The 16,542-nt window shown below is 44.3% G+C and overlaps 1 protein-coding gene across 6 annotated transcripts in view; it reads left to right on the top strand.

The window, feature by feature from the left end:
- Nucleotides 1-13,658, top strand: part of ZNF84 (zinc finger protein 84) — a 34,172-nt gene extending 20,514 nt beyond the window's left edge. For 2 of the 6 annotated variants that reach the window (XR_011385103.1, XR_011385102.1), the window contains 4 exons: nucleotides 606-701; nucleotides 7,529-9,557; nucleotides 10,738-10,874; nucleotides 13,386-13,658. Coding sequence is in view for 4 of the 6 variants with exons in the window: in XM_051836887.2 (XP_051692847.2) it covers nucleotides 606-701; nucleotides 7,529-9,510 (2,078 nt within the window). In the remaining 2 variants the exon portion in view is untranslated. Of the gene's footprint in view, nucleotides 1-605; nucleotides 702-7,528 lie in introns of all 6 variants that reach the window. The other 4 variants (XM_051836890.2, XM_051836885.2, XM_051836887.2 and 1 more) reach the window with 3 other exon arrangements.
- Nucleotides 13,659-16,542: the final 2,884 nt, after the last annotated feature.

Raw genomic sequence — 16,542 nt, 5'->3', positions numbered from 1 at the left:
ATGATTGGCCGGTGCTGCGGCTCATTTGGCTAATCCTCCGCCTGCGGCGCTGGCACCCCAAGTTCTAGTCCCGGTTGGGGTGCTGGATTCTGTCCCAGTTGCTCCTCTTCCAGTCCAGCTCTGCTGTGGCCCAGGAAGGCAGTGGAGGATGGCCCAAGTGTTTGGGCGCCTGCACCTGCATAGGAGACCAGGAGGAAGCACCTGGCTCCTGGCTTCGGATCGGCGCAGCGTGCCAGCCATAGTGGCCATTTGGGAGGTGAACCAACAGAAAGGAAGACCTTTCTCTGTCTCTCTCACTGTCTAACTCTGTCAAAAACAAACAAAAAGAAGTTATGATTATTATCCTTTTTTTATGATGAGAAAATCGAAGCCTAGAGTGTTTAAATAACTTTCCAAGGACTGATAGCTACTAAAAGAGCCTGGAATTTAACCCTGCTAGGCTGGCTCTAGAGCTCATGAAGTGTATAATAAGTTTGGACTTGTATTATAAAAGTTGCAGATTGTTGGGATTCTGTTAGCCACAATATGGAAATGTGGCTTCATTCTTTTGAAGCCCTACAGCTCAAGCAGTTGAACCCAAAGCTTTTATGTTTTTTCCTGAATAGGGTATGAGGTTATGAAACCAGATGTCATCTTCAAGTTGGAGCAGGGAGAAGAGCCGTGGATAGAAGACGGAGAAATGCCACTTCCAGACTCTGCAGGTGAGCATATGACAACTGGGTTGGAAGAAGGTAGCTCAGTCATTTCTGCTCAGTGATGTGCTCTGTTTTCAAAATCTGCCTTAGAGGTCTCTTTAAAATCTCCAGATTTTTAGTTGTGATTCAGATGAGTTGATATTAGCTAACTCAGGTGTATCACATTTAGATATGGCTTCTTCATAGCTTAAAATCAAATATGTAGCTTATGTGATCCCTGGCATTATTCCCTGCATTTCACTTCTAGGACTTGGACTGCTTGCTTGGTATTCCATCTCCTGACGTTTGATTTCCTCTGTACCTCCTTCCTATATGGTCAAAGACACCACTGATTGCACACTCAAACCTTTTGATTTTCCCCTCAATTTAAGTATACCTTGAGAAACCGCACTTTTCAGCCTCGTTATTTTAGAAAATGGAGTCATTTTTTTCTCAAATTTTCTCTCTTTTCAGTTTGGTTCTTTGTGTGTCTATAGATTAGACACCATGGAGTGTGATACTCTCTTCCTGGCATCCTTTCTTATTATTCATGTTTTTGCTCTTTAGAAAATATCTTTTTAAAGTTTTCTTTTTTGAACTCCCTCTTTTTTTTTTTTTTTTTTCTTTTGACAGGCAGAGTGGACAGTGAGAGAGAGAGAGAGACAGAGAGAAAGGTCCTCCTTTTGCCGTTGGTTCACCCTCCAATGGCCGCCGCGGCCGGCGCACCGCGCTGATCCGATGGCAGGAGCCAGGTACTTCTCCTGGTTTCCCATGGGGTGCAGGGCCCAAGCACTTGGGCCATCCTCCACTGCACTCCCTGGCCACAGCAGAGAGCTGGCTTGGAAGAGGGGCAACCGGGACAGAATCCGGCGCCCCGACCGGGACTAGAACCCGGTGTGCTGGCGCCGCAAGGCGGAGGATTAGCCTAGTGAGCTGCGGCGCCGGCCTGAACTCCCTCTTAAAACTAGGCCCATGATGTCAAATTCCCAAAGTTCTCAAATTCCCAGAGAAATGCAGATTCTAATATTTTGTAAATTATTTTAGATAATACCACTGTATCTGATTTTTGGTAGCATCTAGCACAGATTGATCAGTTAAACCTCCCTGGTCATTTGACATTGGCTTACTTCATGTTTCCTCGAAAGCAGATCCTGAGATATGTATCTGAGTGCAAGAGTTTACTCACCAGTGCAGTGGGAGAATGGGGAAGTGAAATGAGGCTGGGTGGGTTAATGCTTGGAGTTTTGTGGGCAGTGGGGTCTCAGCTGTGCCCAGAGTCCTCTGAGGCACTGTGGAAACGTACCTCAGTTCTGACCCTATGAGGGACCAGGAAGCCTATGTATTTGTTCTGTAACTCCTATTTCTCAATGGTTAAGGATTGCTTTGAGACATGTCAAGTCCACTGGAATGTCCAGCATCTCTGCACACAGACCAAGCTTGCACTTGCAGCCCAAGAAAGGTTTTGGGCAAAAAAGTGCAGGTGCCTTTAGTAGGCTCTATGTCAGGAACTATCCATTAAAACTGCAGTTATTCCCTGAATTTAGCTGAGGGCGTTAGTAAGACTAATAGCATCTGCTTCAGATTTATGATCTCTTCTTTCTAGGCTCTCTACAGTGTAACACTGCGTTACTTGTTCATTTAAATTCCCCTACCCCCATTCATGGTTAGCTCCACTTAAACATTTCTCACTAGTTTCAGACCTGTAATATTCATTTTTGTTTGCATCTGAAATTTTGATTGTGCTGTGGTAGTTATCTAGAAATTTGTAATCTTTTCCATAGGAACTCACTTTTTACTGCATTCATATTCACAAAATATTCCTTGAATATTTCAGCTAAAGTTTTCTCTCCTTTTTCTGAAGTTCTGTTCCAAACTTGGTCGCAGTATAGTACTTTGTAGTTGATATGTCACTGAACTTTGTGCACGGAGATGCAAAGGCTTTTAATTTAATATTTCCAGTTATATCTTTAGTTATATTCCATAAATTTTTCTCTATAAGTATAAGAGGGGTCTTCAGTCAGCCGGTTCACTCCCCAAATGGCCACAATGGCCAGAGCTGAGCTGACTCGAAGCCAGGAGCTTCCTCCAGGTCTACCACGTGGGCACAAGGCCCAAGGACTTGGGCCATCTTCCACTGCTTTCCCGGGCCATAGCAGAGCGCTGGACCGGAAGTGGATCAGCCAGGGCTCCAACTGGCTACACCACAGCGCCGCCCCCCACAACAGTTTTGCTATCCCCAAATCAAACTCTTGTTGCATCCTCACATGCCCTTTCCTTGGTACGTGCGTATTGACGTAGTGAGCATTCTCTATTGTCTGTTCTTATACAAACAGTAATTCTATCACACCAGGGTCCCATACTTATGACCTCCTTTCAGCTTAATTGCTAAGAGGCCCCATTTCCAAATAAAACTACACTGGGGACTAGGGCTTTACTGTGAATTTTGAGGGGACACATTTAGTCCATAAAAGAAATAACTGCAGAAGCCAGTAGGGAAAAGTGACTCCAAAAAGAATGAGAAATATGAATGTAAGCCAGGAAAGGGCTTAGTGATTTAAGGAATAGAAAAGAGGCACATGTTGCCGGAGGTCTGTGTGCCAGGAAGATCTAGAGAGATTGGAGAGAGGGTAGGAACCAGGTGATTTTTTTTTTTTTTTATTTTTGACAGGCAGAGTGGACAGTGAGAGAGAGAGACAGAGAGAAAGGTCTTCCTTTGCCGTTGGTTCACCCTCCAATGGCCTCTGTGGCCGGCGCGCTGCGGCCGGCGCACCGCGCTGATCCGATGGCAGGAGCCAGGAGCCAGGTGCTTTTCCTGGTCTCCCGTGGGGTGCAGGGCCCAAGCACCTGGGCCATCCTCCACTGCACTCCCTGGCCACAGCAGAGAGCTGGCCTTGAAGAGGGGCAACCGGGACAGAATCCGGCGCCCCGACCGGGACTAGAACCCGGTGTGCCAGCGCCGCTAGGCGGAGGATTAGCCTAGTGAGCCGCGGCGCCGGCCCAGGTGATTATTTTTAAAGATTGTTTTTATTCACTTGAAAAAAGAGAGGTCTTTCGTCAGCCTCAAATGGTTGCAATGGCCAGGACTGGGCCAGGCTGAAGCCAGGAGCTTCTTCTGGGTCTCGTGTGGGTGCAGGCACCCAAGCACTTGGGCCATCCTCCACTGCTTTCCTAGGCTTATTAGCAGGGAGCTGGATAGGAGGTGGAGCAGCTGGTTCTCCAGCTATCGTTCCATTTGGGGGATGCCCATTAACCTGCCATGCCATTAACACCAGCCCCAGTAATTTTAAAAAAATTTTTAAGGGAGAGACAGAGAGAGAAAGGTCTTCATTCGCTGGTTCACTCCCTGGATGGCTGCAATAGCCAGCCTGGCTAGGAGGCAGGAGCTGTGTCTGGGTCTTCCATGATGGTGGCAGGAACTCAAGCTCTTGAGCCATCTTCTACTGCTTTCCTAGGTACATCATTAGCAGGGAGCTGGATCGGAAGTGGAGCAGCTGGAACTCAAACTGGTGTTCATATGGGATGCCAGCATTGCAGGCAGCAACATAACCTCCTGTGCCACAACACTGACCCCTAAGGATCTTTTTTTTTTTTTTTTTTTTTTTTTTTTTGGACAGGCAGAGTTAGACAGTGAGAGACAGACAGAAAGGTCGTCCTCCCATTGGTTCACCCCCCAAATGGTTGCTACGGCCAGCATGCTGGGCCGATCCGAAGCCAGGAGCCAGGTGCTTCCTCCTGGTCTCCCCAATGCGGGTGCAGGGCCCAAGCACCTGGGCCATCCTCCACTGCCTTCCCAGGCCACAGCAGAGAGCTGGACTGGAAGAGGAGCAACCAGGACAGAATCCTGCGCCCCAACCGGGACTAGAACCTGGGGTGCTGGTGCCGCAGGTGGAGGATTAGTCTAGTGAGCCGCAGCACCGGCCAGGATCATTCTTGATTCCTTGCCTTCCCTTATCCTCTAATCAAATCTGTCAAGAAATCTTGCTGATTATGCCTCTGATATATAATTTATGGTGAACAGTGAGTTGTCTGTTGCCCCAATTGACATTTAAATCTGTAAAAGTTTTCACATTATTGATTACCTTTTTTTTTTTTTTTTCACAGGCAGAGTGGACAGTGAGAGAGAGAGACAGGGAGAAGGGTCTTCCTCTACTGTTCGTTCACCCTCCAATGGCCGCTGCGGCCGGCACGCTGTGGCCGGCCCACCGCACTGATCCGAAGGCAGGAGCCAGGTGGTTATCCTGGTCTCCCATGGGGTGTAGGGCCCAAGCACTTGGGTCATCCTCCACTGCACTCCCGGGCCACAGCAGAGAGCTGGCCTGGAAGAGGGGCAACTGGGACAGAATCCGGCGCCCCAACTAGGACTAGAACCCGGTGTGCCGGCGCCGCAAGGTGGAGGATTAGCCTATTGAGCCATGGTGTCGGCTTGATTACCTTTTATACCACTAGTTATAACCTCAGAAAATTCTGAGCTTCCATTGAAAAATAGGCCTGTAGGGGCAAAACTGTGGCACAGCAGGTTAAGCCGCTGTCTGCAGCGCCGGCATCCCATCTGACATGGGTGCCAGTTCAGGTCCTGACTGCTTCATTTCTGATCCAGTCCCCTGCTAATGTAGCTGGGAAAGCAGTAGAGGATGGCCCAGGTGCTTGGGCCCCTGAACCCATGTGGGAGACCCATTGGCAGCCACCTGGAGAGTGATCCAGCAGATGGAAGATCTCTCTCCTCCCTTTATCTTGTCTCTCCCTCTCACTGTAACTCTGACTTTCAAATAAATAAAACTTTAAAAAGAAATAGGCCTTTGAAGAGCACTTAAAATAGTGATTATAGTCTAGAATAATGAAAATAGTACAATATGATAGATGAATATCAAACAGTATTTTAGGAATAAAAACTTGTTTCTTAGGACAGTTTCATTGAAAATGCACACAGATTTTAAGATTCTATTTCTGGGCTGGCGCCATGGCTCATTTGGCTAATCCTCTGCCTGCAGTGCCGGCACACCGGGTTCTAGTCCCAGTCAGGGCGCTGGATTCTTTCCTGGTTGCCCCTCTTCCAGGCCAGCCCTCTGCTATGGCCCGGGAGGGCAGTGGAAGATGGCCCAAGTGCTTGGGCCCTACACCCCATGGGAGACCAGGAGAAGCACCTGGCTCCTGCCTTCAGATCAGCGCAGTTCGCCGGCCGCAGCAGCCATTGGAGGGTGAACCAATGGCAAAGGAAGACCTTTGTCTCTGTCTCTCTCTCTCTCACTATCCACTCTGCCTGTCAAAAAAAGAAAGAAAGAAAGAAAATGTGTCATGGGACAGGCATTGTGATGCACCATGTTAACTTGTCCACTTGGGACACCCACATTCCGTATTGGAGTGCCTTTTTAGTTCTGGATACTCCACTTTTATTTTTTAAGATTTATTAATTATTTGAACCATCTGTTAGTTCACTTTCCAGATGGCCAGAACGGCCAGGGCTGAGCCAGGCTGAAGCCAGGAGCCAGAAACTTTATCTGTGACTACCATGTGGGTGGCAGGGGCCCAAGGACTTGGGCCGTCTGCGGCAGCTTTCCCAGGTCGCTACCAGGAAGCTGTATTGGAAGTGGGGCAGCTAGGACACAATCCAGTACCCTTATGGGATGCTGGCATTATAGGAAGCAGCTATATCCACTATGCTACAAGGCTGCCCCCTCCCCACTTTTTTTTTTTTTTAAGATTTGTTTATTTGACAGGAAGAGTGACAGAGGCGGGTAGAGAGAGAGAGTATTCATCTGCTATTCACTCCCCAAGGGGATGCAATGGTCAGGTCTGATCTAGGCCAAAGCCAGAAATCTGGAACTCCATCTGAGTCTTCCAGGTAGGTGGCAAGGGACCAAGTATTGGGCTAACCTCTGCTGCTTTCTCAGGCACATTAGCGAGGACCGAGATTGAAAGCAGAGCAGCCAGGACTCAAACTGGTGCTTCCCTGGGCTGCAGGCATCTCAAGCATGGCTTATCCTGCACCACAGTGCTCATCCCCAGGGATACTCCTCTCCTGTCCCAGGTTACTTCTGGTATATGTGCCTGGATTGTAGCAGATGATGGTTCAGGTACTTGGTTTCCTGCCACCTAGGTGAGAGGCCTGGATGGAGTTTCTGGCCCCTTAGTTTAACCTGGCCAAACCCTATCACAGACATTTGGGACATGAACTGGTGGATGGAAGATCTCCCGATCTCTCTTTCTCTCCATCTCTGTCATTCTGCCTTTCAGATAAAAAACAAAAACAAAAACAAAACTTAGAGACTATGTCATGAAGTAACTGGCTTTTTTGGTAGTTATTTTAGAGGAAAAAATAAAACATTCAGAAAATATGAGGATGGGTAAAAATATACAAAGTGTTTTTCTTCAAACTTGAAATGGTTTTAGCTAATTCTCTATTCAATATATTAATTTTCTTTATAGTACTTACCAAAGTGTATAGCTTCATAATGAGAGGGGCTTTTCTATCATGTTTTCTTTTGTCTCCAATATTTCATAAACTTATCTGGAAATTGGTATATACTCAGTAGCTATCAAGTGACCTAATTTCTTAGAACACTGAATTAAGGCTTTATCCAGCCTCCTTTCCTTGTTCCTCATTCTTCATGTACTTTTCACATTCTCTTTAATAAATGTATATTTGTTAGCAACCAGAGGTGTCTTACTACAGCCAGTTTTCTGTTCCCATTTTCAGCATTTCTCCTGTTTTTCAGTACCTAAAGGAGACATTATGCTTGGGACATACTTCATACTATGAAACTAAGCCTTAGAAAGCAGTCAGCCCCTCATTATAGCATTTCTAGGTTCTTTTCTCCAGCAACCAGAACCAAACAGGTTTTTTGTTTCCTTTGTAGAAGAAGTCTGGCAAGTGGATAGTCACATGATGTGCTACAAGAATAACCAAGACAAGCGTAAAAATATGAAAAGAAGTTATGAATGTGATGCATTTGGGAAAAAATTTAATCTGAACATGAACTTTGTTCCTTTAAAGAAATCGCACAATGAAAGCGACTTAGATGGGTTGATTTTAAAACATAATTTAGATTTGTTAATTCCAGAAACAGATTATGGAAGAATGCAATCAGATGACTTTACTGTGTTTGATAAATTGTTTCTCCACACCAAGCCTGATGAAACTGATACATGGTTAAAACACTGTGAATTTGATAAATATCATGACAGCTGCAGAAAAACACAGATTGTCATATATCACAGAACTCGTTTAGGGGAGAAACTCTATGAATGCAGTGAATGTAGGAAACGCTTCATTAAGAAATCAAGTCTCATTAAACATCAAAACAGACATATCAGAGAGATAGCCTATGGCTGCGGTAAATGTGGCAAAACCTTTCTGCAGAAATCACAGTTTGTTACACATCACAGAACTCATACTGGAGAGAAACCTTATGACTGTAGCCAGTGTGGGAAAGCCTTCTCTCAGAAGTCACAGCTCACATCCCATCAGAGGACACACACAGGAGAGAAACCGTATGAATGTGGCGAATGTGGGAAAGCCTTCTCCCGGAAGTCACATCTCATATCACATTGGAGGACACACACAGGAGAAAAGCCCTATGGATGCAGTGAATGTGGGAGGGCCTTCAGCGAAAAGTCAAATCTCATTAATCATCAGAGAATTCATACAGGAGAGAAACCTTTTGAATGCAGGGATTGTGGGAAAGCCTTTAGCAGGAAGTCACAGCTGGTTACGCATCACAGGACTCACACTGGAACCAAACCCTATGGATGCAGCGATTGCAGAAAAGCCTTCTTTGAGAAGTCAGAGCTCATTAGACATCAGACAATCCATACTGGAGAGAGACCGTATGAATGTAGTGAATGTCGGAAAGCATTTAGGGAGAGGTCAAGTCTTATTAATCATCAGAGAACCCATACAGGAGAGAAACCCCATGGATGCGTCCAGTGCGGGAAAGCCTTCTCCCAAAAGTCACATCTCATATCACATCAGATGACACACACAGGGGAGAAGCCATTTATATGCAGTAAATGTGGGAAAGCCTTCAGTAGGAAATCCCAGCTTGTTAGACATCAGAGAACTCATACAGGAGAAAAACCCTATGAATGCGGTGAATGTGGGAAAGCTTTTAGTGAAAAATTAAGTCTCACTAACCATCAGAGGATTCACACAGGAGAAAAGCCCTTTGTGTGCAGTGTATGTGGGAAAGCCTTCTGTCAGAAGTCACATCTCATATCCCATCAGAGGACACACACAGGAGAGAAACCATACGAGTGCACCGAATGTGGGAAAGCCTTTGGTGAGAAGTCCAGTCTTGCAACCCATCAGAGAACTCACACGGGAGAAAAACCGTATGAATGCAGGGTTTGTGAAAAGGCCTTCTCCCAGAAGTCACAGCTGAATACTCACCAGAGAATTCACACTGGAGAGAAACCCTATGAATGCTGTCTTTGTGGGAAAGCTTTCTTTGAGAAGTCAGAGCTAATGAGACATCAGAGAACTCATACAGGAGAAAAACCATTTGAATGCAGTGAATGTAGAAAAGCCTTTAGGGAGAAGTCAAGTCTCATTAATCACCAGCGAATACACACAGGAGAGAAACCCTTTGAATGCAGTGAGTGTGGCAAAGCCTTCTCTCGGAAGTCACACCTTATACCACATCAGAGGACACACACAGGTGAGAGGCCTTATGGATGCAGTGAATGTAGGAAGGCCTTCTCTCAGAAATCACAGCTTGTTAATCATCAAAGAATTCACACAGGAGAGAAGCCTTATCAATGCAGTGAATGTGGGAAAGCTTTCTCACAGAAGTCACAGCTCATTAATCATCGGAGAACTCACGCAGCAAAGAAGTCCTGAGGATGCAATTGATACGAGTCTCTGATGGAGATCATACATGAAGTTAGGTAAGGAATGCCTTCACCAGACAAGCATACTTCTGTACCAGAATTCATAAGTGAACCACTGAACACAGTGGCTCTCAGCCTTTGAAACCATCAAGTCTTGCGCAGTACAAAATTATATCAAAGTGGAATAATTTGAATAATATCAGAAACTTCCAGATGTCAGGTTTCAGTAGCTATTATAAATATTCCCACAGTGATGAGAGGAAACTCCATAAATACGGCAAGCAAGGCAACATTTTCATCAAGAAATCATAGCTAATTACAAGAAAATGTTGTTAGGAAATTTTAAGGAAATACTAAATGTGGGACAAACTTCAGCAAGTAAAGCCAACTATATTGTATAGTGGAGGATTCATATTGTTGATGAACCTTAAAAAGATGCTGGTAACCTGTGTTCCTAAAAGTGGTACTATAAAGAGACAGTGTATACTTTTTCTAGACATGGGTACCACAAATAGCCAGTTCCAATGGTTGACAGATACTCACTTTGAAATTTAAAAATACATGACAATTAAATAATTGAAACATCTAAATAAGAAACATATTTGTATTTATGCCTGTATCACAAATTTTTTTTGGTATTGCAGATGACAATTTAATGTAATTGAGAGCATGAAGTGCGTATATCATATCGTGCCTCTGATGTCTCTCATACCACTGATTTTCCTGTTTCTGTACTATAAAATTTGGAAACATATAATTTGGCTTATTGCTGAATAAATAGCTTAGGTAATATTTTTTCCCTTATTTGTTGACACATATAAGAGACCTTTTATTATTTAACTCTTCAGTAATAAGTCTTCTGCATCTTCAGAGTCTGAGAAAGTTTATATAAAGTTCTGTTTATAGTTATGCAAGGGCAAGAACCACAGAATAACAGTGATAGACTGTGAGCAAAAGAGAAGTATGGCAGCTGTGTTACTCAGCACTCACATGACAGCAGTGCTGTACACCATCATTTAGTGTGATGCCTCCTTTAGTCAAGTACATCTAAGTGCTGTGTAGCCCAAGTACCACTTATATTTTAATTTACAGTTGATGAGATCTTGATGTTTTTTGCTGCTGTTACTTCTGGTGTTTCATAAAATATCTTAAATTAGAAACTGGATTAATAGTAATTGTTTAGAAGATGTAAAATATAAAGGACTTTGTGGTGAGGAAATATTTTTTACAAATCCAGGGCACTGCATTTTGCCTTCTTGCAAATTCTTGTGATATTGAACAAGTATTAAACAAGACTTCCATTATTATTTGAAATGTTTGTATTTCATTTTCTTTATAAACAACTGTATTATTCACGCAAGAAATTTCCCATTGGTAAGTTACCATTTTGTAAGTATGCTTTCCTTTAATAATGCATGAACTAATTTAGCCAATTTAGAATTGTGTAGTGTTTTCTCTGTAGTGTTTGAAAAAAGCTAATATTTTTGTATAACGATTGAATTCAGAAAAGTCCAGCAGTGAGCTGGATCCAAACAAACGATGTCGGACTTCCTTGCGCACAGATCGTGTCGTTGTGGTGTTGTCCCTTTGATTTTTGCAGTTGTTCTTCTTAATTATAAATTTTCTGACATTGTTGGAGAGTTGGAACTTTAAGTAAATGAAAATAATTTTCTATGGCACCATGCCAGAATTTCAGTAGCCAAAATCTATTTTCTCGTGGATGATTTTAAAATCATCCAGTTACCCATTTTTTTTTCTTATTCATACTCAGATTTATGGACTTCCTCCTTTTCTAGTATCTAAAACTCATTTTTCTAGGTAAGGAAGACATACCTTTTAAATGAACAAATAGTAGCAGGGAGGTGTTACTTTTGTGAACAAATAATAGCAAGGAGGTTCCAATTTTACTCCTTCCGTGTATGGTGACTCTCTGTCCTGGTTCCAGAGATTGATTGATGAGGTCTTGTACAGAATTTAGAAATAAACTACTGCTTCCTGATTTTCTCACGTCAACTTTAGATTATTCCTTTGACTATTAAGCAGTTAAATGTAGTTCTTTTACTGTATAATGGAACCTCAGCCCTAGATTATTGGTTGACTATTCAAAAGCAAAAAACTATTTTTCCTGAGCATCATCAGATGGTTACTCATAGGGCTGATGCCAACAACTGGTTTGAGCATCCATATATGCAGTTTAGCACTCACTGGAACTCTTCATTGTTCTGAAGTCTAAAAGAGTTCTAAATTTGAAATTATAGATTTTTAGTGTCTGTTTTTTATATCAACCTTAAAAGCCACAAACAACATGTCTTCACATTTCCCCTTACTGATTCCTACCAGAGATCCCAGAAGAAAGACCATTTTAAAGTCAGACTATTATGTCATGGAGCACAGTGAGTTACATTGAGATAAAACGTTGAAGGATGCCAAATATAAAACATCACTTTTCTGATCCTATTTTACCACCTGGGTTCCTCAACTGACTTGGAATTGTTCACAGTTCTACAAAGGAGAGTTTGCTTTGCATTCGTTTTACTAAGTTATAGGGTTTTTTTTTTTTATGTGAAATTTGACACTTATGTTAGAAGGGCCTTTTTAAAAATTTTTGTTATGTATTTGAGAGATGAAAATGGGCTTCCCCAAATGCCTGCAAGAGCTAGGGCTGAGCCAGGGACAAATGTATGAGCTAAAAACTTAATTTAGGTGTCTTCTGTGAATAGCAGTAACCCCTATTTTTTGAACAGTCACCACAGCTTCCCAGGGTCTGCCTTCACAGACAGCTGGAATCATGAACTAGAACCAGGACTCAAACGCAGGCACTGATGTGGAACACAAGTACTTTTTTTTTTTCCAGATGTATTTATTTATTTGAAAGTTACAGAAAAGGAGAGAGATCTGCCATCCACTGGTTCACCCCCCAGATGGCCACAACCACCTAGGGCTGGGCCAGACCAAAGCCAGGAGCTACTTCTAGGTCATCCGCATGGGTGGCAGGGGCCAGGGAGCTGGATTGGAAGTGGAGCAGCTGGGACTCGATCAGCGCCCATTTGGGATGCTGGCATTGCAGAGTGCAGCTCTACCTGCTATGCCACGGTGCCTATCCCAGAACACAAGTAGCTTAACCAGACCTTAACTGCTAGGCCAGGCTTCTGTCCCCTGTTGTGTCTTCTGTTCGTCTCTTTGGGATCTGACAGTTACCTGCAGCTCTGTGTGTTCCTGATACTTTGTCTTCAGGAGCATCTTTTGTAGAAACTTGAGATTAACCCAAAGATGCCAGGTTTAGCCAATAAAACGTTTATTAAATAGAATGTAAATCAATAAGTATTTGGAATTTACACGACCTCCTCGGGCATTTGGTCATTTATTCCAGCAATATATGTATATGCTGTCAATTTCAATGGGCTTGTTAGTCTGCATATATGTCAGTAAGCTTTCAGATGTCCAGCATCTAGCCTTGCCCTAAGTGCTTATAAATATCCATGACCCTTGGCACTGTATGTATACTTTTTGAACCATATTCTCAGTTTATTTTTCAGATTTTGTGAATGCGTAGTGATTATTTTTAAATGCAACTTAGATTACACACTCCCTTGTTGAAATACCATGTGGTTCGTTGTGGATTTAAGGTGTAATACCCTTATGGTATTGAAGACTTTTACACAGGCCCATGCCCATCCCCTCATTGTTTGTCAACATTCATCTTTCCTCCTGTTCGATGTTTTCTGGCCAACTACTCATAGTTTACTTTAGATTCTACATCTCTCATCTAATGTCATTTGCATATCTAGCTGAAATACCGGTGTTCCTTGTTAATGTTCGTTCAACCTAAATGAACCTTTTATCTGTATTATCATTGTGATAATATAATCTCTTTTTTAATATTAGAAAGCTCCTGGAAAGCTGGACTATCTTTTTTTGTCTATAATTTTAGCAGCTGAAGCTATAATTAAATACGGGTGGTTTTCTGTCATGTGGAGAAAAACAGTCTACAGTGAGAAGAGTGAAGCCATCATGGGAGCAAAGAAAGTCCTGATTGTGTCCTGGCACCTGGCTCAACTTACCTTGATGTTCACTTCCATCTCTGCCTTTTTCACGACCTGATGGTTAAAATCTTTGAGTTACCTCAGATGTCTAATAAATTCTCATGTTTTCCTCGTGGTCAGGTTGTGTGTGTTATTTTATTTATTTTTTTGACAGGCAGAGTTAGATAGAGAGAAAGGTCTTCCTTTTTCTGTTGGTTCGCCCCCCCCAAGTGGCCCGCGCGGCTGGGGCGCTGCCCTGAGCAGGAGCCAGGTGCTTCCTCCTGGTCTCCCATGTGGGTGCAGGGCCCAAGCACCGGGGCCATCCTTCACTGCACTCCTGGGCCACAGCAGAGAGCTGGACTGGAAGAGGAGCAACCGGGACAGAATCTGGGGCCCTGACCGGGACTAGAACCCGGTGTGCCGGCGCCGCAGGCGGAGGATTAGCCTATTGAGCTGCAGCACCGGCCAAGACTTATTTTCATTAGCTGAATTTTCTGGAAGCAGTTACTGGGTGCAATTTTTTTTTTTAAGATTTTATTTGAAAGGCAAAGCTAAAGAGAAGGAGGGAAAGACAAAAAATCTTTGTCAGCTGGTTCATTCTCCAAATGACTGGAAAGGCCAAAGCTGAGCCTGGCCAAAGCCAGGAGCCAGGAACTCCATCCAGGTCTCTCACATAGGAGGCAGTAGCCCAGATACTTGGCCATCTTCTGCTTTCTCAGGCACATTAGCAGGGAGCTGGATTGGGGGCAGAGCAGCTGGGACTTGAACCAGCACATTATGGATTGCCAGTGTTGCACGTGGCACCTTAACCCATTGCCACAATGCTACCCCCAGAAGGTGTTTGTTGAGGATCTGCAGCTGTAGGCTAGGGTTAGTGTTAGGAAGATGAGTAGGACAAACTGTAACCTCTTGTTGAAGTCAACTTTCTGTCCCCTGTTACCCACTCCAGCTTCTCACGCTTGTACCACCTCTTCTGGTAGCAAGGGCTAGCCAAGTGGCATCTCACAGGCCCTCCTACAGTCAGCCAGGGTCACTGTGCTGTAAAGTTTGTCCATGTCTACCATCACAATTGAGCAGCAGAGTCCCATGAAGCATCCAGGTAGATCATCAGTTTCACCCCCATTTCCTTCCTTGCCCCTCCTACCTCCTTTTGATCCGTGTCCAGTATCCCTATGAAGACAGCAACCCCTCTTCTGGCTTGCTAGTTCTTGAACACAGGAGTCACAAAGGTCATATCTATAGCTTGTTATTTAAAACACTCAGGGCTGGTGCTTTGGCATAGTATGGTTGAGCCTCTGCCTGGCGTGCCAGCATCCCATAGAGGTTCGTGTCCTGGCTGCTGCTCTTCCAATCTGACTCTGCTAATGGCCCAAGTGCTTGGGTCCCTGCACCCATGCGGGGGACCTGGAAGAAGCCCTAGCTTTGGATTGGCCAAGCTCCAACTGTTAAGGGTATTGAGAGAGTGAACCAATGGATGGAAGATCTGTCTCCTCCTCTCTGTGTAACTCTTTCAAATAAATAAATACATCTTAAAAAAAAAAAAAAACTCCTCTTGTGTAAGGGATGCCCCCTCTGGGAATCACCACCTGTAACCCTACAGAACCCAGGGATGTGGGTATGGTAAGCAGAAGTCTCCAAGAAGGGCAGTGTAATGGTGGTAGGTGAGGCTACTGCTTTCATCCAGGGGAACCAGAGTCTTGTATGCTCCCCCTGGGGACGCAGCTGCATGGTAAGGCTTTTGGCCTGCTCATATACTACATCCTAAAAGATGGTGCCTTCAGGAGATAACTTTTTAAAAACAATTTTATTTTTTTATTTGAGAGATTGAATTCCCATCTACCAATTCCCCAAATGCATGCAATGGCCAGGGTTGTGCCAATGCTTGGGCCAGGAGCCAGAAATGTAATGTAGATCTCCCATTGGGTGGCAGAAACCTACTTAACTTGAGCCATCATTACCTCCCAGGGTCCGCTTGGGTGGGAAACAAGTCAAGAGCTAGAGCTGGGAATTGACTCTTCCCTGATAAGTCAGTTTTTATTTATTTGAAAGAGTAACAGAAAAGCCTGCACTTCAGTCTGCTGGTTTACTCTCCAAATGCCCATGATAGCCAGGGCTGGGCCAGGCTGAATCCAGGAAGCAGGAGCTCCATCCAGATCTCCCAGCTTGCGTGGCAGGGATCCAAGCGCTGGAACTGTCCTCTGTCTCCCACGGTGTCCATTAACAGGAAGCTGGAATGGGAGCGGAGGTGAGACTCTCAGGCACTCAGATGGCATGTGGCTGTCCCAATCAGTGGCTAACCACCAGCAACATCCTGCCCCACCCCACCCGCAATACACAGAAGTACTGTTTGAGCTGGGAGCTTCAGCTTTTCCTTCACATGTTCACTAAAAGCCCTTTGGCGCCAGCAGTACCGGAGGGTGAGGTATGTGATACAAGTGGGTTGTTTTGACATGAACACATTTTTGTATGCCGTTTGCTACAAAGTAGGTCCCCCTAGTCTGCTGCAGTGGAGAGTGGGAGCCCAGACTGTTACATCAAACATTCTGTAAGCAAGATTTAGGCAGTGGTACTAATTGAGGCCCCGTGCACGGTAAAGAAACCCATACCAGGAAAGTGTGTCTTCATGAGAGAATAAACCACTGACTTTTCTGGGCCAAAATAGCCAGCCTAACACCAAGTGCCAATTGGTGCTCAAGGAACGGTACCTTGTTCTGGGCGTTCGGTGCTTGCATCAGCTAAATCAGCTTTGTAATGAGATTCTACATGCGAGTTCCATCTTTGCCACTGCAGCCACCCCACTGGTCCAGCACTGTGTGGAATTTTAGCCAGATCATGTTGCTTACATGGTTGTGTCTTGCTGCTTCTACGGGAGATGCTGTCTGATCAACAGTAGCATTTGACACGAAGATCTTCATGACATGCCTGTATTCCAGACCTCTTTATACCAAATCTACCCATTTCTCCCCTTCGATTCCCTGCGAAAGCTAGCCAGGCCATAAAACCGTGAGTCCACATTTACT

The sequence above is a fragment of the Oryctolagus cuniculus genome, chromosome 21 (genome assembly GCF_964237555.1).
Source record: "Oryctolagus cuniculus chromosome 21, mOryCun1.1, whole genome shotgun sequence".
Taxonomy (NCBI): Eukaryota; Metazoa; Chordata; class Mammalia; order Lagomorpha; family Leporidae; genus Oryctolagus; species Oryctolagus cuniculus.
The sequence above is the reverse complement of the archived record's forward strand: the minus strand, read 5'-3'. Positions and strand labels throughout refer to the sequence as shown.